We start from the raw sequence: 26796 nt of genomic DNA, 5'->3' as shown, positions 1-26796 counted from the left end.
TTCCATAAAAAAATTAATTGACTTTTTATAGAAATACAAAAAATTTATAATTAATCGGTATAAAAATATTGAGACTAAAAATTAAAAAACTATGTAAAAAATTATTAAAAATAAAGAAAATGATGTCTTTACCGTCACGTCCATACTTGGTTCGGCTGAAAGAGATTTCAGATTCGAACTTGAGAAAAAAACAATAAATAAAAATCATACTCAGAAGTACTCATAATATTTATAAATGGAAACACGATTTGGTTACTCAGAGTCTTGCGGTTTAGTGAAAGGTTTACTTGAATAAACATAGAATAGGCAGAATGAGATAAATTTCAAAATATACGATATAATGACGAATTGCATCATCCTGTTCACTACAAGTGGACAGAATTGATTTCGCTTGAAGACTTGTAATTTGATCAAAGGTTTGATTCGCTGACCACGGGGTGGGTAGGGTACGATTGATTTGGAGACTTGTGTTTTGATTAAATGTGTAGACAATTGTTTACGTGGTTATGAGGAAGTAAACAGAATGTGTTGGATTCGACAATTGGCGATATCAGAACGATTAGTTTGATTAAGTTAAGCAAGCAAGGTTTGTTTGATTTAAAGATCTGGAGTTCGATTATAGATTTGCTTTGTTGAACTTTGGTAGGTAGGGTTTGATTGATTTGGAAACTTGTGATTTATTTAAGGGTTTACTCGATCGAATATAAAGTGAATAAGGTTATTAAATGATAAATTTGGTAATAATGGAAAGAAGGGAAATAATGAGAGATGGAAATTCACTTAATTTTAATTATATTCAGCAACGTTTCGTCAGCACATTTGCTGACCTCTTCAGGCTTTATCAATAGAAAAACAACAAATTATTAACAATAAAGTTGCAAATGTAATTTTAATAGCATATAATTATGTACACACCTGATTTCTTTCGTAGTCAAATTATTATAGGCTAAAACGAATAGTTCGTAGCCAGTCACATTACAATACAGTAAGAAATGAAGTATTTCAACACATACGAGATCTGTTCAAAAAGTATCGCGAATTTTGAATTTTCGCGGGTTACGTAAATTTTGTAGCATGATGTTGTGGGGACAGAACCGACTCGCTCTGGCTCCGCTCCGCGGCAGCACCGTCGGAAGCAAGCACTGACGCCGCGGAGTTGCCTCTCTACTGTATCGACGCCAAGTCTGAGCAAGATGTTCGACACGCTCGCACGCATCGAGTCTTGCTCACGTGTCATTCAAGCAAATCTCACCTTATTTTAGTGTATAGTCAATAAATATTTTATTCTCTCTATTCGCTCGCATTCTCACAATCAATTCTCCCTCGAACACGTCTCCAAAGTGGTGACCCCGACGTGATTCGAGCGGATTCTTTTTCGGCAAAGTGATCGCGCGGAAAACCGGCTCTCAGACCACGCCGCCGCCATCTTCAAACATTTCGCGCTCGCGCCTGCCCCTACCTGTCGTGGCGACCGAGACAACAGGTACGTGCGTGCAACCGAGGCCGATCACGCGAGCCTACGCAAAATCCCTCGATTCAACAAAAAGGCCAGCGACTGAGAGTGCGGGAGTTAACCTCAGAAAACAAAAAACCGAACGAAACGTTGAAAAAGTGCTCGCGGGTGCCGAATCAAGCGTGCTCTCGACACAAGGAAGGGACGTGCAAGAAAAAAAAGTACCAGTAAGCACTCCGATTGGCAACATGGCCAGCGCACCTACGCCAGCCGAGGTCAACGACACTTCCAATCCGGCGGCCCTCGCGTTGCAGCTGCAACAAGTGCAGCAAATCCAGCAGCAGTTGCTCAACGCCAACGCGTCGAGATGCAAACTCCCGCAGTTCTGGAAAGCAGCGCCGGAAGCGTGGTTCGGTCAAGTATAATCCAACCTGCAAGCCCATGGCGTGGACGATGACCTCAAGCGCTACAACCTGGTCATCGCAGCACTCGGCGAAGACACTGTCAACGAGCTCTTGGACGTGGTGCAGAATCCGCCGGCCACTGACATGTACGCTACGTTGAAGAGACGCATGCTCGAGCGTTTCGCCCAAACGAATGAGCAATGTCTACGCAAACTGCTCAACGACATCAAGCCAGAAGGCAAGAAGCCCTCAGAGCTTCTACGCGAAATGCGCATACTCGCAGGCAAGAGCGTCACTGACGAGGCTCTCAAGGTCAAGTGGCTTGCCCTCCTGCCAGCGTCCTCGCAGGGCGTGTTAACCGTGCTCGACGGAGCACTTGACAAATTGGCGGAAGCAGCCGACAAGTTGGCCGACATTGCGCCAACACCCGCCGTTGCTGCTGTCAAGGCCTACTCTCGCAGCAGCTCTCCTCATCGCCAAGACCATGCAATGGCTAAGGAGATGGCCAACATGACCGCCCTCATGTCACGCCTTTTGGCAACAGCCGAACAAACCAACGAGGCCATCAGAGTGCTGAGTCAGCAGAGGTCCCAGGGCAGAGGACGCAGCCGCAGCCGCGGGCGCGCTGGCACTCCAGCCACCCAAGCGCAACAGGGCCACTGCTACTACCATCAGCGCTTCGGAGATGGAGCACTCAAATGCGAGAAGCCATGCGACCACCCCAAGGCCTTAAAAAACTAGGACCGCTGCCCACAGTTCAGGAGGCTCACGGCAGCGGACTGCCAAAAGAAAACCGCCTTCACGTTTTCGACAGGAACTCTCGCCTCTCGTTCCTGGTCGACTCGGGATCCGTCGTATCCCTACTGCCCCGTTCGGCAGTCAAAGAGGCCACACAACTAGTGCAGCAGCTGCTGACACTCACCGCGGCCAACATGTCGCCCATTGCGACGTTTAGTCGCACTCTCCTCACACTCAACATCGGCTTATGCAGAGACTTCGAGTGGCCGTTCATCATCGCTGACATCCCAGGAGCCATCATCGGAGCTGATTTCCTGGCGCACGCAGGCATCATGGTGGACCTCCAGAGTCAGCGTCTCATCGACGCCATCACGGCGCTGGCCACACGAGGTCAGTTGTCAGCCGTCTCGCACCACACCGTTGCCATCCTGCACGATCCTGCCGAGGACCTGACAACTAGGAGCCTCTTCGACGCGCTACTCGTCGAGTACGCGGACCTCACCAAGCCCAGCAGCCGGAAGGCAACCCTCAACGGAGCGCCCGTCACCCACTTCATCCGCACCACGGAGCCACCGGTGTTCGAGCGCCCACGACCACTATTCGGTGACAGGCTCAAAGGCACCAAAGCGGCCGTCAAAGAGCTCATGGACGCGGGTCTCGTCCGCCCCTCCTCTAGTCAATGGGCCAGTCCTCTGCACTTAGTGGAGAAGAACGACGGCAGCGGCACCTTCCGCATCACGGGCGACTACCGCCGCCTCAACGCTATCACCGAGCCAGACCGCTACCCTCTTCCAGTCATCGAGCACCTTCTTCATGGCTGTCACGGCGGTAAGGTCTTCACGGTAGTCGATCTCAAAAGAGCTTTTTACCAGGTGCCAATGGCCGAGGAGGACATCTGCAAGACAGCCGTCATAACTCCGTTTGGCCTCATTGATTTCCTCGTCCTGCCCCTTGGCCTACGCAACGCCACGCAGACGTTTCAGCGTTTCCTGGACGGTCTGCTCAAGGACCTCTGGTTTTGCCGCTGGTACATAGACGACATCATCGTCTTCTCCAGGAACTACGAGGAGCACCTGAGCCACGTGCGACAGCTTTTCGACAAGCTTCGTTCAGCTGGTCTCTGCATCAACCTCGACAAGTGCCAGATCGCTCTGCCCGAGGTCATCTTCTTGGGTTTCACAGTGAGCCAGCAAGGGTTCAAGCCGCCACCGCCCAAGGTCGACGCAGTTGACCGCATCCCGACGCCGACGACATACCAGGAGCTTCGCAGCTTTCTCGGCGCTCTCAATTACTACAGGCACTGCATCCGAGGAGCGGCTCAACTGGAAGTTCCTCTTGACAATCTCCTACGGGGCGCACCCAAGAAGAAGAAGGCCAAGCTGAAGGGCTGGACCACAGCTCAGGACAAAGCTCTCTCAGCTTGCAAGCAGGCGCTCAAACAAGCCACGTTCAGCGCTTTCCTCGCTCCAGATGCCGAGCTCGTTGTCTCCTCCGACGCTTCAGACGAGGCGATTGCCGGCTCCGTGGAACAACTCATCAACGGCAAGTACTACCCAGCTGGTTTCTTCTCCAAGAAACTCACGTCGGCGCAGAGAAACTACAGCACCTTCGACAGAGAGCTGCTCGGGGCCTACGAGACCGTGAGGCACTTTGAGCACTACTTAGAGGGTCGCGAGTTTGTGCTCAGGACTGACCACAAGCCGCTAGTCCACGCATGTCGCAGGCCATCCAGCAGAAGCTCACCGAGGCAGAAGCGACACATGGACTACATTCTCCAATTCAACGTCAACGTCCAGCACATCAGCGGGGTGGACAACGTCGTGGCTGACACGCTCTCCCGCGCGTGTACCATTGGCATGCCATCGGGCCTCCTCGCCAAGGACATCGAAGCTGCACAGTTGCACGACAAGGAGCTCATTCACCTGCTCGAAAGCGGCGCGCTGGATCTACAGGTCTTGGAGATTGACGGCGCCAAGGTGGCCTGCAGCATCAAGGACAACCTGGTAAAGCCATACTTGCCGGAGCCGCTGCGCCGCCTGGCTTTTGATGTGCTCCACGGGCCAGCACACCCCAGCCCACGCACAACGGCACGTGCTCTCTCAGCCAAATTCATCTGGCCCCACGTCAGGAATGACGGCTACGCCTGGGCTCGCGCTTGCGATCCCTGCCAGAGAGCCAAAGTCAGCAGACACAACCGCGCAGCACTGCAGTCGTTCAACGTGCCAGAGAACAGGTTCGAGCACATCAACATCGACCTCATCACGCTGCCGCAGGTCCAGAGCTGGCGGTACTGCTTCACCATCATAGACAGGTTCACCAGGTGGCCTGTCGCCGTGCCGCTAGCGGACATCACAGCGGACACGGTAGCAAACGCCCTGGTTCAACACTGGATTGCGCATTACGGCTGCCCTATCACCATCACCTCGGACCAAGGCACGCAGTTCGAGTCGGCGCTCTTCGACGCCCTGGCTCGCCTCACCGGAGCACACCACATCCACACGACGCCCTACCACCCGCAGTCCAACGGAATGATTGAGCGCCTGCATCGCACCATCAAAGCAGCGCTCATGTGCGCTGGTGAGACGCCGTGGCCGCAGCGCTTGCCCATCGTGCTTCTTGGTCTGCGTGCTTGCTACAAACAGGACCTCGAGGCATCGCCAGCCGAAATGCTCTATGGCACCACTCTCCGCCTGCCCGGGGAGTTTTTCGTCACACACAGCGCGCCAGCAGAGCAGCCAACTTTCGCCAAGCAGCTGTCCAGCCTCATGCGGAGCATCCGCCCAGTGCCAGCATCGTCACACTCGAAGCCCAGCATCTTCGAGTTCGCAGACCTCAAGACGTGCACACACGTGTACATGCGCATCGACGCAGTGCGCAAGCCCCTGCAGCCGCCTTACACCGGGCCGCACGTAGTCCGCCGTCGAGTCAACGGCAAGGTCTACGTCATCGTGGTCAACGGAAAGGAAAAGACCGTTTCCACGGACGCACTCAAGCCAGCGTACCGAGACGAGGAGGACCGTCTTCTCTCACCGGCGGCTGACGCATCGCCCACTCCAGCGCCCGAGCCTCAGGTCAACACCAGCCCGCCCATGCAGTCGGCCCCAGCAACTCCATCGCACGCCACTGCCAAGCCGCCAATAACACCAGCACCAGTAGCAGCCGCTCCTGAAGCTCGGCCGCTTATCGAGATGGACTCGCAGCAGCTTGGCTCGCAAGCTCTTTACTCGCAGCAGCAGCAGCAGCAGCTGCACGCCAACGTCGAACCGCAGGATCTCTCTTCACAGCAGCAGCAGTACTCGCAGGCCGACGTCGAGCTCCAAGCTCGCCCATCTCACTCATCGTTCCAACAGCAGCTCGAGCCGAAAGCTCTCTCATCGCAGCAGCAGCAGCTTGTGCCTCGAGCTCTTTCATCGCAGCAGAGCCAGAGCCCACTTCTTCCAGCCTCGCCCAAGCCACAGACTCCTCTCCCGTCCAAGGCTGTGCCAACGATACTCCGTAAAAAAGTGTCGTTCCCTTCGTTCGACACGAAGCTCTCTAAGGGGGGAGTACCTGTGGGGACAGAACCGACTCGCTCTGGCTCCGCTCCGCGGTAGCACCGTCGGAAGCAAGCACTGACGCCGCGGAGTTGCCTCTCTACTGTATCGACGCCAAGTCTGAGCAAGATGTTCGACACGCTCGCACGCATCGAGTCTTGCTCACGTGTCATTCAAGCAAATCTCACCTTATTTTAGTGTATAGTCAATAAATATTTTATTCTCTCTATTCGCTCGCATTCTCACAATCAATTCTCCCTCGAACACGTCTCCAAAATGTTAATACTCATGTCTCTTACTTATGCTGATAAGGTCGGCTATTTTGAATGTTTAGTTAATTTTTGACAGCTGTTTTGCTTGGATGTGTTGTAGCTCGTATTCGATTTTTGCCTATTAAAAAAAAATGGATAAAAGAATCTGTATCAAATTTTGTGTGAAAAATAAAATGAAGTGTGCCGACGCATTGCAAATGTCGACTGTGGTATACGATGAAGCTACCTTGGACCAAACCATCGGTGATACAAAATGTTCTTAGAGGGCCGAGAAGATGTGAACGACGAACAACGTACCGGACGCCCGAGCACGTCAACAACAGACGAAAACATTGATAAAGTGAAGAAAATGGTATTGGCCAATCGTCGAATCAGCGTTAGAGAAGTTTCTGAGGATCTAAATATATCGATTGGCTCATGCGGTTTGATTTTAACCAATGATTTGGGCATGAGTTAGGTCGCCGCGAAATTCGTGCCAAAACTGCTCAATTTCGACCAAAAACAACATCTCGTTAACATTGCTCAGGAGAGTACAGGGCAGTACGGCAAATAAGGAATATTACCTGCAAGTTACGCGCAATTTTCGCCAAGTAATCCGCCAGAAAAGTCCAGATTTGTTGAAGAACAAAAACTGGCTTTTGCACCATGATAATACCCCTGCTCACATATCGTTGCTTGTACGCGAATATTTGGCCAAAAACAACACAATAATGGTGCCGCAGCCACCGTATTCCCCAGATCTGGCCTCCTGTGACTTTTTCCTGTTCCCAAAACTGAATAGGCCCATGAAAGGACGACGCTACGCCACGATTGAGGAGATAAAGATGGCATCAAAGGAGGAGCTGAACAAGATCACAAAAAATGATTTTTTTAAGTGATTCGAGGATTGGGAAAAACGTCGGTACAAGTGCATTATATCCGGGGGGAATTACTTTGAAGGAGATAAAATAAATATTTATGAATAAATAAATAATTATTGAAAACATACAAAATTCGCGATACTTTTTGAACAGACCTCGTATATATATATATATATATATATATATATATATATATATATATATATATATATATATATATATATATATATATATATATATATTCTTCATCTATCATCCCTTCCTCATCGATCTTAATAAAGGCTTATAAATATGACTAAGATATTGTATATCCTCTTTTCTATTTAAAGTGTTTTTATGTAAGCCGATTTGCAACATTTCGGATATTCTGCGTTTCTTGTAATTCTTTTCATAATCCAATATCTTAGCTTTGTCCCAGTCAAGTTCGTGTGAGAGAGTTCTTCTATGTGTAGCTACTACTGTATCTGAGTCAATGTTTTTTTTGTGTTCATTTAATCTAATTTTTAAGGATCGCTTACTTTCACCTATGTTAACCGCTGAACATTGTTTTCAGTTAAAACTGTAGACCACACCAGTATTGTCTGATAAATCAGATTTATCTTTTCCTAAACGAATGAATACTTGTAATTGTTTTTGTAATAAAGGAATTGGAGTAATGTCATATTTTTTTAACACGGAAGAACATTTTTGAAAGATGTTGCAATTATTTGGAATAGCGACTGAAAGCATTTTTTGATTTACTAATTTTTTAGAATTATTCTTCCCTTTTTTATATTTGTTAATCCGTTTGTGTATGTGTTTTTTGATAAATTCAGATGGATAATTATTCTTTTTGAATATATTAGTAACTATTTTTAAATTACGCTAACAAAATTTTTTGTCAGCAAGTAAAAACACCCGGTCAACTAAATTTGAAACTATCTTAACTTTTTGATGAATTGTATGTTCTGAGTTAAAATTCAAAATTCTATCAGTTTGTGTTGTTTTTTTAAACCAGTAAAATTCTAATTTATTATTATTTCTGATCAATTTTAAATCGAGAAATGGAATAAAATTATTCATTTCAATTTCAAACGTAAATTTTAGTATATTATGATAAAAATTGAACGTCTCGACAACTAAATTAATTTTATCTTTCGGAACGCACATCAAAGTATCATCAACATATCTATAGTAGAAAACCGGATTAATTTGATATTTATTTCACAACACGTTCAGGCAATGTTTCTCCTAATCTTCCATTACAATATCAGGCAATAAAGGAGAGATGGGGGAGCCCATTGGTCTTCCAAATATTTGTTTATAATAAATTTTGTTGAACACAAAATACACTAGTGGAAAAAATTAAAGGATCCAAAAAAAATTCCAAATTTTTTGACGCTTATTAACTGGCTGTATTTCCCTTGAAAATGGTCATTCTGGAATTTAGAAAAAAGCGTTTTCAAATTTGCAGTTTCTAGTTTTGAGATCTCATAATCAAAAAATTTTTCAAGCAACATGTTCTGCTCAATCCTCATGAATACCAAAAAAAATTTTTTTATTAAATTTTTTCAGTATTTTTTTTAGTCTACGAACTTGGAAAAAATTTTTCTAACTCAGTCACTCTATAGATCGGATAACTTGTTTATTCAGCTTTAATTTGCATTTTTGAAAAGTTCAATACCATCATCTCTTGCTGAGATATCAAACTTTGAATGGAAAAGGATCTTTTTGTCTTTAACCATCAATATCTCAGCAACAGCTGATTGCACAAAAAAATGAAGGTAGGTTTTGAAATCTTTAATAAATTTCCCAAAAAACTGAACTACTGTGTTTGAAAAAAAAAAATTTTCTTTTTATTCTTTACATTAATATGAAAAATAAAAAAAAGAGTATTTGGTGGCTTTTGGGATAATCAAGCGCTAAGTTGAAACTATCGAGAAAACCAGAAATGTTAAGCGCGTCATTTACAGTTCAATATGCCCACAAAAACCCAACAAAGTTTCAATTCAATCAGTTAAGCTGTTTTTTTGTTTTATTCAATCGAATTTTTGAAAAAAATTAAAGGATTACAATTTTGAATTTAAATTATCTTAATCTTGAAAAAAAGGCAAAAAAATTTTTTTTTTAATTTTCAAACATTTTTTTTTAATGATTCCAAAAAATTTTGAACAAAAACTACCGCCGGCATCAGCATTACTCGAAGCGTACCACATGGAGGTTGCCCGGTCGGATTTACGCTACATGTATGTGTTTTTTTTTAGGAGAAATGGGACCCGGAGGATTGTCAGTTCCTCCGTAGTTAATGACTCCAAACTCATTCTCCTAAGAATATGTGTGATGAGGAAAAAAAATTTTTCAAAAAAAGCATTTCAATTCTCTTAATAACGGGTATTGCCACACCTGTTCTCAATAACGGCTGCCAAGCGTTCAGTCATATTAATGCAGCGGGCAATCTGGGGTTGCGGAATGGTGTTCCAAATTTGCAGAAGTGCACGCTCTAATGCGGCCAAGTTGTACAAATTTGGATACTCTCTGCGCAAACGACGACCCATTATGTCCCAAACATGTTCGATGGGGTTAAGGTCTGGACTCATTGGTGGGTACCGCAGCAATGTGATGTCATGTTGTTCTAAAAAGCGTCTGGTGATGTTGGCTATGTGTGGACGTGCGTTATCTTGCATTAGAATAAACGCCCTCTGATGTTGTCATCTGCGCAGTACAATCGGTCTTAAAATTTGGTCAATGTATCGCTGAGCTGTTAAGTTTTCGCGTACAATCAGCAGAGGTATTCTCCAATTTCGTGAAACGCTACCCCAGACCATGACTGATCCACCGCTGTAGGCAACAATCGGACGAACAAAATTCTGGCGAAAATGTTCTCCACGACGACGCCAAACAAGGGGACGTCGGTCGCTCCCATGAAGGATGAACCGGGATTGTCAGTGAATAAAACATTTCCCCATTGTCTTAATGTCCAAGCCCGATGTACATTAGCATATGCTAAGAGTGCTCGGCGATGTTTCGCTATCAAAAGGGGTACACGATTAGGATGTCGTGCATTTAACCCAATTTCGCGAAGACAGTTGATTACTGTTCGGGAAGAAATTGTGACGAGAGCAAGCAGTACGCTTGCTCCTCGTCTGCCCTCCTTCCCTCTCTCCCTCTTATCGCTCGGCATGGCGACGTGGTCAGCGTTCGGCGCATATATTTATTGCGCCTAACCACTGGCCTTTATGTTTTTCCAGCCGCCGAAGATTGCCGAGCAAGATTGAGAGCGCCCGAAGAAGCAAGAGCGCAGCGACTATGAGGTAGAGAGAGAGAGAGAGAGAGAGAGAGAAAGAGAGAGAGAGAGAGAGAAAGAGAGAGAGAGAGAGAGAAAGTTAGCGAGCATGCTAGAGTGCGCGTCTATGCACGCACTATGCAGGTTTAGACCGGCGTGTGACGCGCGACCAATTAGCGCTTTTGTCGCACGCCGCCTAATGAGTGGGCTTGGTGGGAGAGCCCGGCGAGAGCGCGAATGCTGACCATGCGTCAAGTCGCGTGAGGCAGTTCCCGGAAGAAAGTTAAGGAGAGAAGTTGGAAGTAGCAGCGCGATGAGAGAAGAAGAAACACACGTGCAGCAGTGACCAGACCAGGGCGAGCCGAGGCAACGTGTGGCGGCAACACTTGCAGCAGGGCATTCAGTGTCGCCCTCGCCGCCATGCACGGCATGACTTCCAGTGGGTTCACCACGGGGTATGCCGAGGAAGACGTCCAGCCAGCGGCCAGGTCAACTCCCCGTTGCCGGCTCATCGCCAAGGACAAAGGTCAGGTTATCTCTCTCTCCCGGTATTTCTCTCTCTCATGGTGATGCGCGGCCGCGTAGGAACGATAGGTAGCCAGGCGATCACTTGCCGGCTACGCTCATCGTAATGCGGTAGAGAGGTTTCAACGTATTCTTTCCTTTGTAAGGAGGTAAATGGCCAAGGCGATTTAGTCGCCGGGCCATTCGTCCTCTCGCGTTAGTTTAAGTTGTTCTGTATATGTGCGCGTGATGTAAACGTTATTGTAACTGATTTTGTATTTGTTTGTCTGAATAGATTTAAGTTGTATGTTCCAAGTAAAGAAAATTATTTATTCGTTCGACCTATCCTCTCGTTCCCCGATTGTTAAAGAGCGAAAGTGCCTCTCTTACTCTCCCCTTAATAAAGTAGTGACGTCAGTGCCGAATAAGGCGCTGCCCCCGTTACATGGCATCCCTTGTGGGGAGATTAACAATCGGGTAATAATAGAGAGAAATGGTCAAGCGGTAATGGTTTTTTTTTAAGAAGCGAAAAATAATTTTTTAGCTAAGGGCAAAACGCGCGTGCTATGAACTTTTTTTTTGTAGAAGGAATTTCGTCGTTGTTCTCTCGGATTGTTTTGTTTTGGGCCTACCGGCGACCTTTTCTTATCGGGGAGTCGGGTAGCCGCGCGTGCGTCATTGAGCCGTTCGAGCGCTAGAGTTCGACACATTTTAAGTTTCCTATTTCTTAGAAAGTAAAACTTTGCCTTGCTGTTTTGTTTTGTTTTGTGATATTTTCTAGTAAGTGGACACATGTGTATATTTACGGTTTCTTTCTTTGGCTTATGCAAGGCGATTCCTCGCCGGCTCAGAACCCAGAAAGAATCGGTCTTATTATTTGGCAGTAGTGTCGAATTACATGGATCGTGGTTGAGACACGTTCGTTCTTGTAGCTCGCATTGCAGTCTCTTAAAAATTTTTTTTAGACGCAAAATGTCATTAGCGTGTAGAGACAGAATCGTCTTACGCAGAATATTACGCGATGCTCACGCGAAAAGGTAAAAAGGTAAAATTGACTCAACAGAGCCGGTCGTTCTGTTAGAGTTGATGCGCTATCGCGGATTCACTTTGTGCGGCGATTTAGAAGAATTACGGGACCGGTATTTTCGATTTATGTTGATGAAAGAACGACCAGATTTACGGCCGCCGTTGCATTCTAATGATTTCGCGTCGGGCCAAATCCCGGACTTGCTATGCGACGAGCAGTAAGAAGCAGCGGCAGACAGGGCGCAGAGCGCAGATCTTGGCGATGAGCTCGCGACGGCTGTGACGCCCTTGGCGACTGAATTAACGTGCGCGAGAAAGCAGGCGACGCAGGTAACTGCTTGTGTTGCCGCTTCTCGCGAGCGGGTTCGGTCGCCGGGCGAGAGCGCAGCCGCGCCGGTTAACGAAAACGCGTTGCCACCGGCGACATGCCTGCCGTCGGTTAGCGCGACCGGACGCGCTCGCGAGCAAGAAGTCAGAGATCGGGGCGAATGTAGCACTGGGGCGCTAAGCCAAATCTGGGGAGCTTTAACTGCTGTTCCGCGTTGGATTTTTAGGCGCGAGGTTAGACAGGGCATCACGGATGGTGCGAATGCAGTTTTTAGGGTCGAAAGAGAAGCGATGCACAGTAGGTCGGTCCAGGCCGAGCAGCAGGCTTCAATGCCGTCTCAGGCCAGGCCGTCCGGCAACCGTGCGGCGCTAAACGTGCCCGCGGCTGGAACTGAGCAATCGGCACATGCGAGCGCATCGTTTAATAGAGCAGGTAGTACGCTTATGAGCACTGATTTAAGCAAATCAGTGAGCACAAGGTACCAAGCGCCAAGGATAAATTCGTGGGTGGAAAATTGAGAAGGCGAAGTTGCCGCGGCCGCGGCCGATGGGCAGCAGCCGCCGGCGGCAAGCCAACCTGCAAGAGAAGCCGCGCCGGCTCAATTGAGCGCGCAGGCTTCGTTAGCCTCGACTGCAAATGCAGCTCCTAGCTTGATTCCACAACAACGCGATCGGAATAGTGGCGCGTTTAGGAATATTTCTGATAGACCATTCACAGGGGCATATTTTAATTGCAACGCGATAGGACACAGAAGGGCGCAATGCCCGGTGGCTCGAGTCAATCCACTGGTTGTCTGTTATAAATGTCGGCAACAGGGACATTATGCCAATAGTTGCCCGACTCGATCTACTGAGCGCGCGCCCGCGTGTTAGGTCTGTGGTCCGGTTGGTTTCGTTTTTAGAGATTGCCCTTCAGGTAGAGAGAGTGCTTTACGCAAGAGGCAAGGGTACCGTGGTTGAGGCGACAAAGGAAGGCGAGAACAAGGCAAAAATTGCCAGTTCTTCGCATCTTTTCTCGGATAGCATTTTCGATAAGCGTGAAAATGAGGATGTGAAAGTCAAGTGTGTATCTAGAGTAGAAGGTAAGAGTTTAGCAGAGGATAGAAATGAGATTGTAGATTCGAGAGGTTTGTGAAATAGAGTAAGGAAAGTTGCGTTTGAGAGTGAGCTGCCGAGTTTGACTTTAGACAGGAACCGGGCGCAGAGTAGCGTAGCCGTGGATTTCCCCAGTAAGACCAGCAATGGTCCCGAACAGGTAAATTCTCGCGACTCGGTACAGGAAGGCGCAGAAGGTTTCTGCAATAGTCAAAATGCTAAAATACAGAAAGTTTTACCAGACACAAATGCGCGAGATGCGATCGATCATGGTAGAAATTCTTTGGCGGGTAGTTCGCTCGAGAAGTGCCTAGCGAGGCAAAGTAAGTTGCCGTCGCTGCGCATGAACGCGAGAGAGACAGGTTCAAGTATTTCGCCCACGGTTGGGCAGGCTTCGGAAAAGGCCGTTGCTTTAGGAAATCAGAGTGAACCTGTAAAAGAATCTGTTGGTAAGGAAGCGAGCTCAGGCGCTGCGCTCCCGTCGGAGCGGGCTACAACAAAGGTCATGGTCACGCGCGATAGAAGTGAGCTTGTTGATAGTAGGGTTTTGTTGTTTGGACGTTCGGTCGTCGGTGCCGACGTACCTTCCGTTTTAGTGAGGGGAGGGTCTGAGTGGAACTCAGAAATCCCGAAGAAAAACGGCAGAGGAATCAGATGCAGCGTTAGTCGCAGTAGTAGAGAATATGTTCTTTATTAAGGTCGACATAGGCGGGCAAGTCTATACAGCGCTGCTAGATTCAGGTGCACAGGTATCAGTGGTAGGGCCGAATCTTGGCTTACGGTTTAAGGACCGGTTAAGGCCACCTACGATATTCGTACAGGGTATCTCAGGTGAGAAACCGCGAACGTGGGGGACTTAAAGCTAAGTATGGAAATTGGTGGCAGGACTGATTGGTTGATTGCGACGGTAGTATCTACACTTAGGCACGACTTGATTTTAGGTGCAGATTTTTTTTTTTTTTTTTGAATAAATGGGATATTAATATCAACTACGGTAATCGCGCTTGGCAGGCAGGTGACCAAGGCGATTGGTTTTAGTTAGCAGAGTAGGATAGTAGAGAAGTAGATGTTTACGCCGAATGCGCGGGTTTGGGTAAATACGAGAAGGCTCAGAAAGAGACAATCATGGCGCTCGTTCGCCGGATTGTCCCGGAACCTGGCGAATCACCAGCGGTCACCAGGGTTATCGAGCACATTATCGACGTAGGCGATGCGCGCCCGATAAAGACGCCGATGCGCCGAATGTCGCCTCCAATCATAGCATTTACGCTGAAAGAAACCATGCGGCTATGGAAAGCGAAAATAATTAGGCCATCGAATAGTCAATGGTGTAACGCGCCGGTGATCGTGCGTAAACAAGACGGTGATTATAGGTTTTGCCTCGATTTTAATCCTGTAAATAAGGTGACGAAAATAGACGGGTATCCGATGCCTAGCATTGACGCTATTTTAGATAGGTTGCGCAGAACAGTCTACCTGTCGAAAATAGATCTGCGAGCGGCGTTTTGGCAAATTCCGCTTTCAGAGAATACCAAACAATATACGGCGCTCGCGGTCCCAGGTCTTGGTTTATGGGAGTTTGAGCGAATGCCGTTTGGTTTGGTAAATGCGCCGGCTGCTTTCACGCGCCTTATGGATGCACTTTTCGGTCCAGAGTATGAGCCGCATGTTTTCTGGTATCTTGATGATTTGTTGGTGGTTAATGTAGATTTTGAGAGCCATATGTTATAGTTAGAAAAGGTTTTGAAGCGATTGGGTACAGGTTAGACTGTGAGGGCTTGCGTCCGGAGGGTGATAAGGTAAAGCCGATAGTTAAGTTGGATACAAAAGCATGGAAGATAGGCTATTACGTTTGAATGCGTTGCGCGACTTAGTAGCCAAGCATATTGACGAAGCACAGGAAAAGCAAAAGAAGTACTACGATAAAGGTAGGCGACGAGCTCTTTTCCAAGTGGGTGATTTGGTTTGGCGCGAAGTGCATATGCTTTCGAATGCAGCGGCGGGCAAGAACGCGAAACTTGATCCGAAATATGACGATCCGTTTAAAATCGTTCTGGTAATCTCGCCGGAGATTTATGAATTGGCCACGAATAGCAAAAACATCGCACCACTAGAGTACATGTTTCGGAGATTCGCCACGGAAAGTAAACGCGTAATTTTTTTTACGAATATTTATTATTTTAGAGTTGGATAGCTATGAAGTTTGTTCACTTTGTTGTAAGGGTTTAAGTTTAGATTTTGGAGATGAAGAGTTTGCCCTTGGTTCTATCTGGGTGTTATCAGAATAAATTTAAGTTATAGAATAAGTTATGATTAAGAAATTAATTAAGGTTATTATTTTGTTTAGCGTTTAGCGCTGGCTGCAAGTTGCCGGTCGAGAGAGGAGAAGGGGGAAGAGAGTCAGGCCGCAGTGAGCTTTGGCCTTGGGAGGGGGTGTGACGAGAGCAAGCAGTACGCTTGCTCCTCGTCTGCCCTCCTTCTCTCTCTCCCTCTTATCGCTCGGCATGGCGACGTGGTCAGCGTTCGGCGCATATATTTATTGCGCCTAACCACTGGCCTTTATGTTTTTCCAGCCGCCGAAGATTGCCGAGCAAGATTGAGAGCGCCCGAAGAAGCAAGAGCGCAGCGACTATGAGGTAGAGAGAGAGAGAGAGATAGATAGATAAGAATTTATTTACCGTGATGGCAAAACATAGAATACAATAATATATAAATATATACAGTAATTGTCACAGCTTTAGTTTACATTATGCCGTACCGGCATCACATTTCATCACAGTTCGATTACAATTTTAGTTCCTCAGTCAATAAATAAAATTATGCTTGTAGTTATTACATTAAAATAAATAGACTAGGATTTGACTAGTTCACAGTTCGATATTCCAGAGAAAACAATAATTCTTATCACTACAGTCTAGCTTGCTTATAACTAGTAATGCAGTCAAAAGTTTAGGCTAGTTTTCGTCATACAGACACAAAACAGCACAAAAAATAAATAAATAAATATAATTCACTACAACACGAAAATAAATAACTGTACAAACATTTATACAGTAATCTAATACAAATAAAAATACTCCAGAGGTACCACCCTACGCCCTCAATGACGCAAAGTATTCGCGCGCCCCCCTCTTAAAGCTGCTAAGCGACGGCGCGTGCCGCAGGTCAGATGGAAGAGTGTTCCAGAGATGGGCACCCATCACCTGGAAAGACCTGCGAGCCGTCTCCGTTCTAACCTTAGCAACTCTAAGCTCAGCCTGCCCCGCCCTACCCGGATACCTTGACTTGTGCCCTATGAAGAGCTCAGCCAGGTAGCCAGGCTCGCGCATGGTCAAGCACCTGTACATTAGCAGGGACATGAAATATTCCCTGCGTACGTCCACGCGAAGCCAACCTAACCGCGACCTATATGGAGAGACCGAGACATCACGCGGGATACCATAAATGTATCTTACGCACGCGTTGCTCAGTCTCTGCAGCCGCTCCCTCTGCTCCGCTGAGGCCCCCAGACACACCACGGTGCAGTAGTCCAGGTGAGGCTGGACCATCGACTCCACCAGTCTGCGCCGGAGCAGCTCCGTAGTACACGGCCTAACAAAACGCAGGCCGTACAGAGCTCTCCAAACCTTCGCCGCGACCCGGTCAATGTGCGATCTCCACGACAGCTTGCTATCGAGAACGACCCCGAGACTGATCACTTCATTACTAAAGGGAACAAATACTCCCTCTTGCACCTCAACACCAGGCAAGACCTCAGCGCAAATGTCATTGACATGTTTGTTAGTTCCAAACATGATAGCTTTGGTCTTGCCCGCGTTCAGGCGCAGATCCGAATCCCGGGCCCAGTTCGCCACCAATCTCGCAGCCTCCGTCAGCATTCGGATGCCCTTTGTCAATTCATTTTTATGTATATGCAGATAAATCTGCAAGTCATCCGCATAGAAGAGGTATGAAACCTCATGTCCACGGAGCACATCTTTCAGATCGCCGACATACAGGCAAAACAAGAGCGGTCCCAGCACCGAGCCCTGTGGAACCCCCAGATTCGTCTCCCGCCACTCCGAGCCCCTATCCCCAGAAGTAACCCTTTGCGAGCGACCACCGAGGTAGGACCTCAGCCATTGGAGAGCAGAACCAGAAAAACCAAGAGCACGGAGCTTGCGCAAAAGTCTCGAGGGTGATATGGTGTCGAACGCCTTGCTGAAATCGAATAACAGCAAGAGCATCATCATCCTTTTGTCAACGCCCATTCGGATGTCATCCGTCAACTTTAATAACGCTGTCTGAGTACTGTGGCCCCGCCTAAAGCCGGCCTGGAGGGGATCAAAAAGATTTTCTCTATTCAGATACTCCGTGATCTGGTCATGGGCAAGCTTCTCGAGAACCTTTGAAAGAAAGCAAAGCAAAGCTATCGGACGAAAGTCCGAGGCCGAGGAAGGGGTGTTGTTCTTCCTCAAGGCAATCAGCTGTGCCCGCTTCCAGGCTCTCGGGAACTCCCCCTTAGCAAATGAGGAATTAAATATTAACCCCAGGTGCTCACCTATGACTGGAAGAGCCTTCACCACCACCCCATGGGGAATCCCGTCCACGCCGCTCGCTTGCGATGTAAAATGGGAGACAGCTAGGATGACGTCATCGATGCCAACAGGTTTGAAGGTAAAACCTCGCTTATCCGCGACATCAACTCCATTCATCCCACTATCTATATCCTCAAGCGGCGAGGCCGAAACCCCAGCGAAGTGGTCATTCAGCTCGTCCAAGGTAAACCCATGAAGGCCATCCCCACCCGCCCCTGGCAGGAGGCCGAGGTTCCGCATTTCCTTCCAAATATTTTTACCTTCATCAAGAGCGCTAGACAGATGATTTTGAAGGAAATTAACGCAGAGAGAGAGAGAGAGAGAGAGAGAGAAAGAGAAAGAGAGAGAGAAAGTTAGCGAGCATGCTAGAGTGCGCGTCTATGCACGCACTATGCAGGTTTAGGCCGGCGTGTGACGCGCGACCAATTAGCGCTTTTGTCGCACGCCGCCTAATGAGTGAGCTTGGTAGGAGAGCCCGGCGAGAGCGCGAATGCTGACCATGCGTCAAGTCGCGTGAGGCAGTTCCCGGAAGAAAGTTAAGGAGAGAAGTTGGAAGTAGCAGCGCGATGAGAGAAGAAGAAACACACGTGCAGCAGTGACCAGACCAGGGCGAGCCGAGGCAACGTGTGGCGGCAACACCCGCAGCAGGGCATTCAGTGTCGCCCTCGCCGCCATGCACGGCATGACTTCCAGTGGGTTCACCACGGGCTACGCCGAGGAAGACGTCCAGCCAGCGGCCAGGTCAACTCCCCGTTGCCGGCTCATCGCCAAGGACAAAGGTCAGGTTATCTCTCTCTCCCGGTATTTCTCTCTCTCATGGTGATGCGCGGCCGCGTAGGAACGATAGGTAGCCAGGCGATCACTTGCCGGCTACGCTCATCGTAATGCGGTAGAGAGGTTTCAACGTATTCTTTCCTTTGTAAGGAGGTAAATGGCCAAGGCGATTTACCTCCTTACAAAGGTTCACGAAAGTTAATGATAAGCAATTTCTGAAAAGCATGTAGATCGAGTTCGAAATTCGATTGGATATATCAACTTTATTTAAAATTTAATTAAAATTTTAATTCAGTTGAAGTTTACAAATCAGGAAAATCATGAAATGCAATAATAGAATCGCGTTAAAAAGAGCAAAGATTATGATTATTTATGATCGTAAATTCGACCGGGTAAACTCCATGTGGTACGCTTCGGGTAATGCTGATGTTGGCGGTAGCTTTTGTTCAAAATTTTTTGGAGTCATTAAAAAAAATGTTTCAAAATTAAAAAAAATATTTTGTTTGCCTTTTTTTCAAGATTATAATAATTTAAAGTCAAAATTGTGATCCTTTCATTTTTTTTTTAAATTCAATTGAATAAAACAAAAAAACGGCTTGATCGATTGAATTCAAACTTTGTGGGGTTTTTCTGGGCATATTGAACGGTAAAAGACACGCTTAACATTTCTGGTTTTCTCGATAGTTTCAACTTAGCGCTTGATTATCCCTATACTCTTTTTTTTTATTTTTCATATTAATGTAAAGAATAAAAAGAAAATTTTCTTTTTCACAAACAGTAGTTCAGTTTTTTGAGAAATTTATTAAAGATTTCAAAACCTACCTTTATTTTTTTGTGCAATCAGCGGTTGCTGAGATATTGATGGTTAAAGACAAAAAGATCCTTTTCCATTCAAAGTTCGATATCTCAGCAAGAGATGGTGGTATTGAACTTTTCAAAAATGCAAATTAAAGCTGAATAAACAAGTTATCCAATCCATATAGTGGCTGAGTTAGAAAAATTTTTTCCAAGTTCGTAGACTAAAAAAAATACTGAAAAAATTTAATAAAAAAATTTTTTTTGGTATTCATGAGGATTGAGCAGAACATGTTGCTTGAAAAATTTTTTGATTATAAGATCTCAAAACTAGAAACTTCAAACTTGAAAACACTTTTTTCTAAATTCCAGTATGACCATTTTCAAGGGAAATACAGCCAGTTAAAAAGCGTCAAAAAATTTGGAATTTTTTTTGGATCCTTTAATTTTTTCCACTAGTGTATGTTATTAAATAAAAATTGTATATCTCTCCGAATCTTTTCTATCGGAATCTCACAATTTTTAATTTGTTCATAATTATTGTTAATAATTTGTTATTTTTCTGTTAATAAAGTCTGAAGAGGTCAGCAAAGGTGCTGATGAAACGTTGCTGAATATAATTAAAATTAAGTGAATTTCCATCTCTCACTATTTTCCTTCTTTCCATTGTTATGAAAATTTATCATTTAAGAAAATTATAAAGGAATCAAAACAGTATGTTACGTGAATAAGGTTAGTCTAATATTGAAACTTGCGTTTGTTTCTGACTTGACTGATCACGGAATAGATAGAATGAAGTAAAATTGAGAAAAATAAAAACTTCAAAATATTATATCTCAACGAAGAAAAAAGATATTTGATCAAACTCAACTCCATTTGAAATTTCAAGACTTATTTTAAGCTGCTCTGTATAGATTTTTAGGTTGACTAAAACCTAAAGCGTTAGATAACCTTAAAAATAGGCAAAAACATCGTTATTTTCACTTTTAAGTTAGAATATCTCAAAAACCTGACGCGATAGAGTAATTGTATGGCTGGATTTAGATTCAGCATACCAAAATCTGGGAAAGTATACACGAATTTCTCGGAAAATGTTTTGTTGCACTGTGAATTGGTTTTTCTTTACCTTCTCATATCGTTTAGAGGCTGTGGCTTGAGAGCGTGCTATAGATGCTGTGTTAGTCTCATCATAACGTACATATTATGAGATATTCTTAAGTGAAAGACACCGTATACAGAGAATCTTTACGCAAGTGAACATGTGAGTTGGGAACCATGTTACTGCAAGATTGACGCACGAATTTAGATTTTTTGTGAAATAATTCTATATATTGAATTATTATAATTAAGATAAAGAGATATAAGTTTATATTAATAGAACTATACGTTTATGTGAATTTATTTGCCCGTGTTCTTGCATGCGTTTCCTCCAACTCATTTTCACATTCGTTGCGATTGTCACCTACAATTTCGTCAGTCCTCATAATAATTTTACCTCCTGAATTCTTCTTCATAAATAATTTGTACCTACAATGACGAGCACATCGATACAAGTCGATTTTATATTACAGATTTTTTATTTAAATATCAGGAATTTCTAGTTTGACTGATTACTAAAATTACAATGATACGATTGCTTTTAATTAATTAGTTTTTTAATTAATCAGTAGTCTCGTCTTTTAGCTATATACATATTGTTATGAATTTAATTATAAATTAGTTGTTTTACACTTACCCAGCCAACTCAGATGCTCGATACTCTCAAGCTTTTCCTTAAAAGAATCGACCTGTTTTTTAACCTCTCGTACTGATAGACAAGAAACTTTTGCTGAAGTTTCACAGTATTCATTTAATTCACGTTCTAAAGCAGCAATTCGTTTATCTAGGGTGCATAACCAATTGACTTCAATTATCCCTGATGTATCGGGATGGACACCAACTACCTGTCGACGATAATCATTTTTAGAGAAAAGGTCGTCTTTTCACACTTTGATATAGAAAGATTAAATTAGACGGAGTATTGTCGCCTCTATTCCATGCATATTTTCGTAAATATAGGATGTCTAACATTTTTAACAGAGAGGGAAATTACACATATATACATACACGCATATATAGCTAGGTTAGTGGAGGTATAAAATAAAAATATAATGAAAATAACCGATAGAACAACAATGATAACAATAATAAAAGATGGAAAATATAAAAATAATAAAAACAATTATAAGATAATAAAAATAATAATAAATAATAAAAACACGATGGCACCTATTTTACAAGACGGACTGGAAGGAGGAGATGTAAAAGGGTAAAGACGTACATTTGGCTAAAAACAGCTAAGTTTGATTAGCTATTTAATGAACCAAAAGTTGATAGAGAGGTGTTTCTGGTAGGTTGGATAATTATGGGAGAACGCGATTTGATTGACATTGTTTGATATGCGAGTGTAATCGAACAGTGCCGGCATTGGCATTAGGTTTTCGCGAGTCGCCCTTTCAATCCATGCTCTAGCCTCGTAATTTAAAAACAGATCACGTGTCCAATCCTTGAAGTCAGAGATCCGATCAATGGAGAACGGGGTCACGGTCAATGAATTGAGTATCCTCTGTGCAAGGATTGCAAAAGAATGGTTCCGGGCCTCAGTTCGAGGAGCTTTGTATTCAAATGCCAACGGTGGATCGCGACTCGAGCGCTGGATAATGACACTATCAAGCAGGACAAACAGGTTTTTAGCTAGGTAATGAGTCGATTTCCTAGACACTACAGAGTAGGGCAGAACGGCAAGGGCTCTATACCTATTTGGTGTAAGTGATAGCCAGCCTCGGGCTAATCTATGGTGGGTGATGTGGCTGTTTAAGGATAGTGAAGGTATATGTGGGATTCATCCTACTACGAAGCGTACACAGGCGCACAGTGGGGACTGAGACCATTTTAGCTCTACTTATCAGCCTGCTCTTCAATTTTTCATCGATCATGATCATTTTTATTTTAAAATCTTCATTTTGTATTATATTTTAACGGATCACTGCCTGTTTTTTGATATTTGCAAAGTAATCCTTTAAAATTAACCTCGAATACTGAATTTTATCGAATGGCGTATGTTACAGTACATGATGAGACTGATTTTTAACTTTTTACTTGAAATTTTGCAAAAGTTAAAATTAAAATATTAAGAAAAGTTCATAAATAAATCATAAAACAAATTCTACTCTCATGATGCCCCTCTACCCTCCTCTATCCCAAAAAAAATGCCCTAATACACGTTTATCTATCGGAATAATTTTCTTTCCTCATTTTTATTGCATAACTTATCTTTGACTATAATTCTATTCAAGTAAGGCATACGTTGCATAAATTTGCAACTACTTAGCCCTTCTCCCCTCTTTTTCAGGGTTTTTAGGGATTAATGCCACCCCTACCAACTCCTAAGTAGGCTAACTCATCTGATCCTGGGTAGATTAAATAATTAAAATTGCGTTGCTAGATAGATTTGACTGTATGTACCTATAAAATTAAATTGACTGTTACACGTTTATCAGTATCAAGATACTCTCAAGTTTCTTGAAGGTATTAGTCAATAGTAGTTATAGCACTGGTAATTCTGAGCCATTCACTTGAAAAATGGTATGGTGCAAATTACCATCAGGAATAGACCAGCATACAAGGGTCGCTCAATAAGTCTGTGACTTATCAGAAGATGATGGTGTTATCATAACGTATTTTATACTGTAAGAGAATCCTATCTAGTATAAGTGCGTATAGAAAAAATTTTAATTGAATACGTTGTTTTGGAAATTTTTTACAGTCATTTGAAATTAGCTTTTTATTGTATAAACAAAATCATGGAAAAATGAGTTTCATTTGCTTATTCAACATTATTTCCTATAGGAAAATTCAATCAAAAAACTGAAGACAAGCTCAGGAAATATTATGGAGACTCTGCTCCATCGCGTGGCATGGTTCAAAAGTGGTTTACTGATTGTGAGTATCGTTGTGGCCGCAAAAGCACAAATGATGCTGAGCATTCTGACCGCCCAAAAGAGGTGACTACTCAAGACATGATCGATAAAGTTCATGATATTATACTCCCCGATCGTCGATCGAAAGTCCGCGAGATAAGTGAGTCTCTTAACATTTCAGCGCGATGTACATGAAACAATTTACATGAATGTTTGGGCTATAACAAGTAAGCAGTCTCTCCTCGTTACATCTCTGTTTCCCTTAAAATATTAATATGATAACTATGTCTATGAATTTCAGCAGCCAGGTAAGTCCAAATAGGAGAGAGAGAGCAAGCAATGTGACGCGTAGTTAGCCAAAGTTTTTCTGAGCAACAGCGACGGACGTATGCAAAGAGAGGGAAGAGAATTCTTTCGCACGACTCAGAGAATTGACCTAGGCGCGACCTCAGGAAATTCACCTAAATATCTTTTTTACTCTCGCGACACATTGTGTTTTTTGCTATCATGTCCTCCTTCTTTCGCGAATTCGTACGATAGGAAAGTTTCGGCCAAGTCAGTGCGTCACTCGCGACGGCCCGGATTGTGCGGTGCTGCACGTTGAATTTTTTGAGTTCCCGAGTAGTGCGTGTACGCGTGTTGGCTTTCCTGGCGTACGTCTTGACTCGCCGGATTTCGTACGTGCAGCCGAGGCGGATCAATCCGGTTATTCTATAGGACCTGTGTGAAGTCGCCAACCTGTAAGTATCAACTCGATCTTCTAGTATATTACTGCTTATTTTCACGCTCTCTCTCTCTCTCTCTCTCTCTTTTTCCACTGCCGTCATCCCAAAAAACTCTGCTCCGTAAGTTAACACTACCAACGGTTGTTTTAGCCCGATAGTGTCTAATTTTCCAGCTCAGCTATCTGAAGCGGTCTCATCCATTTCCATTTCCTCCAGTTTCTGGTCCATAATGCCAGCTAATCCAGGACCGTACCCCGCCCTCTGCTTTCTTCGTTGTCGGCCACATTAATATTAATAGACTAAATTTCCCCTGTCACTTTACTCTTCTCGAAGTACAAGCACATTCTACTTATTTTGACGTCATAGCCATTATTGAAACTTTCCTCTCACTTGACATCTCTGACTTACACCTCTCTCTCCCAGATTAAAATTTTTTCAGGTTTGACCGAATTAGGAAGCGGGGAGGCGGGAGAGTCTGAACGTCAGATCTCACCGTAAATTTAGTTTTCTAGCTACTCCAAATCCAGTTTTTAATAACACACCTCAATTCATCCTTGGCGAAATAAAGTCCGACAAGACCAAGCTTTTGATGGCGGTGGTATACAGACATACTTCTGCATGCTCTCCTACACATTTCTTCAACTGCCTGGCCACTTACCTCCCCCTGTACTACCTCTCAGTGGTCTGTATTGAGCTCGATGGAGATCGCTCGTCTAAGCTTCAAGTTGCCCAAACGGCCTGGGTGTGCTTTGTTATAGGATAGATCCAATATATACTTACTCTATCCCTAAACAGCCATATCACCTACTATAGATTAGCCCTAAGCTGGCTATCACTTACCTCGAATAGGTATAGAAAATCGCCACACTATCTAGCTAAAAACCTATCTGTTCTATTTGATAGTGTCATTATCCGGCGGTCGGGTCGCCATCCACCGTCGGAATTTAAATACAAAGCTCCTCGAACTGAGGCCTGGAACCATTCTTTTGCAATCCTTGCACAGATTATACTCAATTCATTAACCGTGACCCTGTTCTCCACTGATCGGATCTCTGACTTCAAGGATTGGATACGTAACCTGTTTTTAAATTACGAGGCTAGAGCATGGATTGAAAGGGCGACTCGCGAAAACCTAATGCCAATGCCGGCACTGTTCGATTACACTCGCATATCAAACAATGTCAATCAAATCGCGTTCTCCCATAATTATCCAACCTACCAGAAACACCTCTCTATCAACTTTTGGTTCATTAAATAGCTAATCAAACTTAGCTGTTTTTAGCCAAATGTACGTCTTTACCCTTTTACATCTCCTCCTTCCAGTCCGTCTTGTAAAATAGGTGCCATCGTGTTTTTATTATTTATTATTATTTTTTATAATAATAAATTCTTAATACATGATTCTTGTATGATACAATCAGATCACGGTCCGGTCATGACATTACCGGAGGCTTTCCCTTTCTTCCTTTTCTTTTTGCCTTAGACTTTTCTGCCATGGGCGCCTCTATCTGGGCGGCCACAGTAGCCCCGTGTAGCCCTTTTTATCCTTCTCTCAGTAGGCAGCGTCCTCGACCGGCAGGTTTTCCTTAGAAAAAGGAGGGTGCCACCTTCACTCGTATTCACGGTACTTTTCCAGCTCCTCCCTCGTCAGATCCCGACAATAATGACAGTGGAAACTGTCCGTAAAGTACCGAAACTTACACCACGCCCTGAACTTATTAGCCAACCGCACCTCTGCGTAATCCAGAAAGATCCAAAGCTGTACATCTGGACGGAACGCTCAAGCTTCTCCAGAAAGCGTTCGGCTAATAAACCGAAAGCCCCATTGAACTTTAAATTCCACGTGCGGAACGCCATCGCAGCATCCGTTCTTCTACCGTTCAGGCGTCCCCGAAGACCATCCCGAGGAGAGCCAGTGGAGCCCGATCGTGCTCGGCCGCCGCAGTGGGGCTGGCATTGGCGGCGATAACGTGGCCTCTCGTTCTCGCTTGCGGAGCTCCACTCACTCACACTACTCGAGTCTAAGAAGCTCACACATCTCTGTCACCGCCTCTTGCCTAGCCTCCTCTCGCGGCGTGGTCGCGCCTGGTCCGTCTCGGTGGATGATTTCGGCGACGACGCCAGCAAGCCACACATTGTTGTCGGTCTGACTTGACTCGAAAATAATCTACGATATGATTTTTAAAAAGTTATTGAAAGTGGTATTTCGTAGCTCACAAAAATATTTATGACAGAGTATGATAGCGTCTATAATAGAAAATTTCTTATTGACAAGGGATAGCTGACCTGCGAAAAAAACGGTTCCTGACTGTAAAATATAAAAGCTGATATTCTATCATTTATTTCCACGAGAAAAATTAATTTTAATCATTTTTATTGATTTTAGACCATTGTGCAACGCCAGCGTGCTGATAACAGATAATCTGACTCCTCGTAGATTGCCAGGATATGTTAAATATGTTGTCTTGTAAGCGTAGACTTACTACTAATGT

At 44.7% G+C, this 26796-nt stretch overlaps 2 protein-coding genes across 4 annotated transcripts in view; one reads left to right on the top strand and one right to left on the bottom strand.

Annotated features, from left to right (window-relative positions):
• LOC131669918 (uncharacterized) overlaps positions 1-26796 on the bottom strand; it is a 1245201-nt gene that overhangs the window by 758657 nt on the left and 459748 nt on the right. For all 3 annotated transcript variants that reach the window (XM_058945134.1, XM_058945126.1, XM_058945144.1), the window contains exon 5: positions 21356-21563. The gene's annotated coding sequence lies outside the window, so the exon portion shown is untranslated. The remainder of the gene's footprint in view (positions 1-21355; positions 21564-26796) is intronic.
• LOC131670096 (uncharacterized) lies at positions 1702-26775 on the top strand. Its single transcript, XM_058945457.1, has 8 exons — positions 1702-1872; positions 1918-2557; positions 2614-6090; positions 13282-13506; positions 13567-13797; positions 23509-23739; positions 23881-23887; positions 26691-26775. Exons 1-8 carry the CDS (start codon positions 1702-1704, stop codon positions 26773-26775), a joined length of 5067 nt encoding a protein of 1688 aa, XP_058801440.1.

The sequence above is a fragment of the Phymastichus coffea genome, unplaced genomic scaffold (genome assembly GCF_024137745.1).
Source record: "Phymastichus coffea isolate CEN01 unplaced genomic scaffold, Cenicafe_Pcof_1.1 PCOF00008, whole genome shotgun sequence".
Classification (NCBI taxonomy): domain Eukaryota; kingdom Metazoa; phylum Arthropoda; class Insecta; order Hymenoptera; family Eulophidae; genus Phymastichus; species Phymastichus coffea.
Note: the sequence above shows the minus strand (reverse complement) of the source record. Positions and strands in the feature narration are given on the sequence as shown.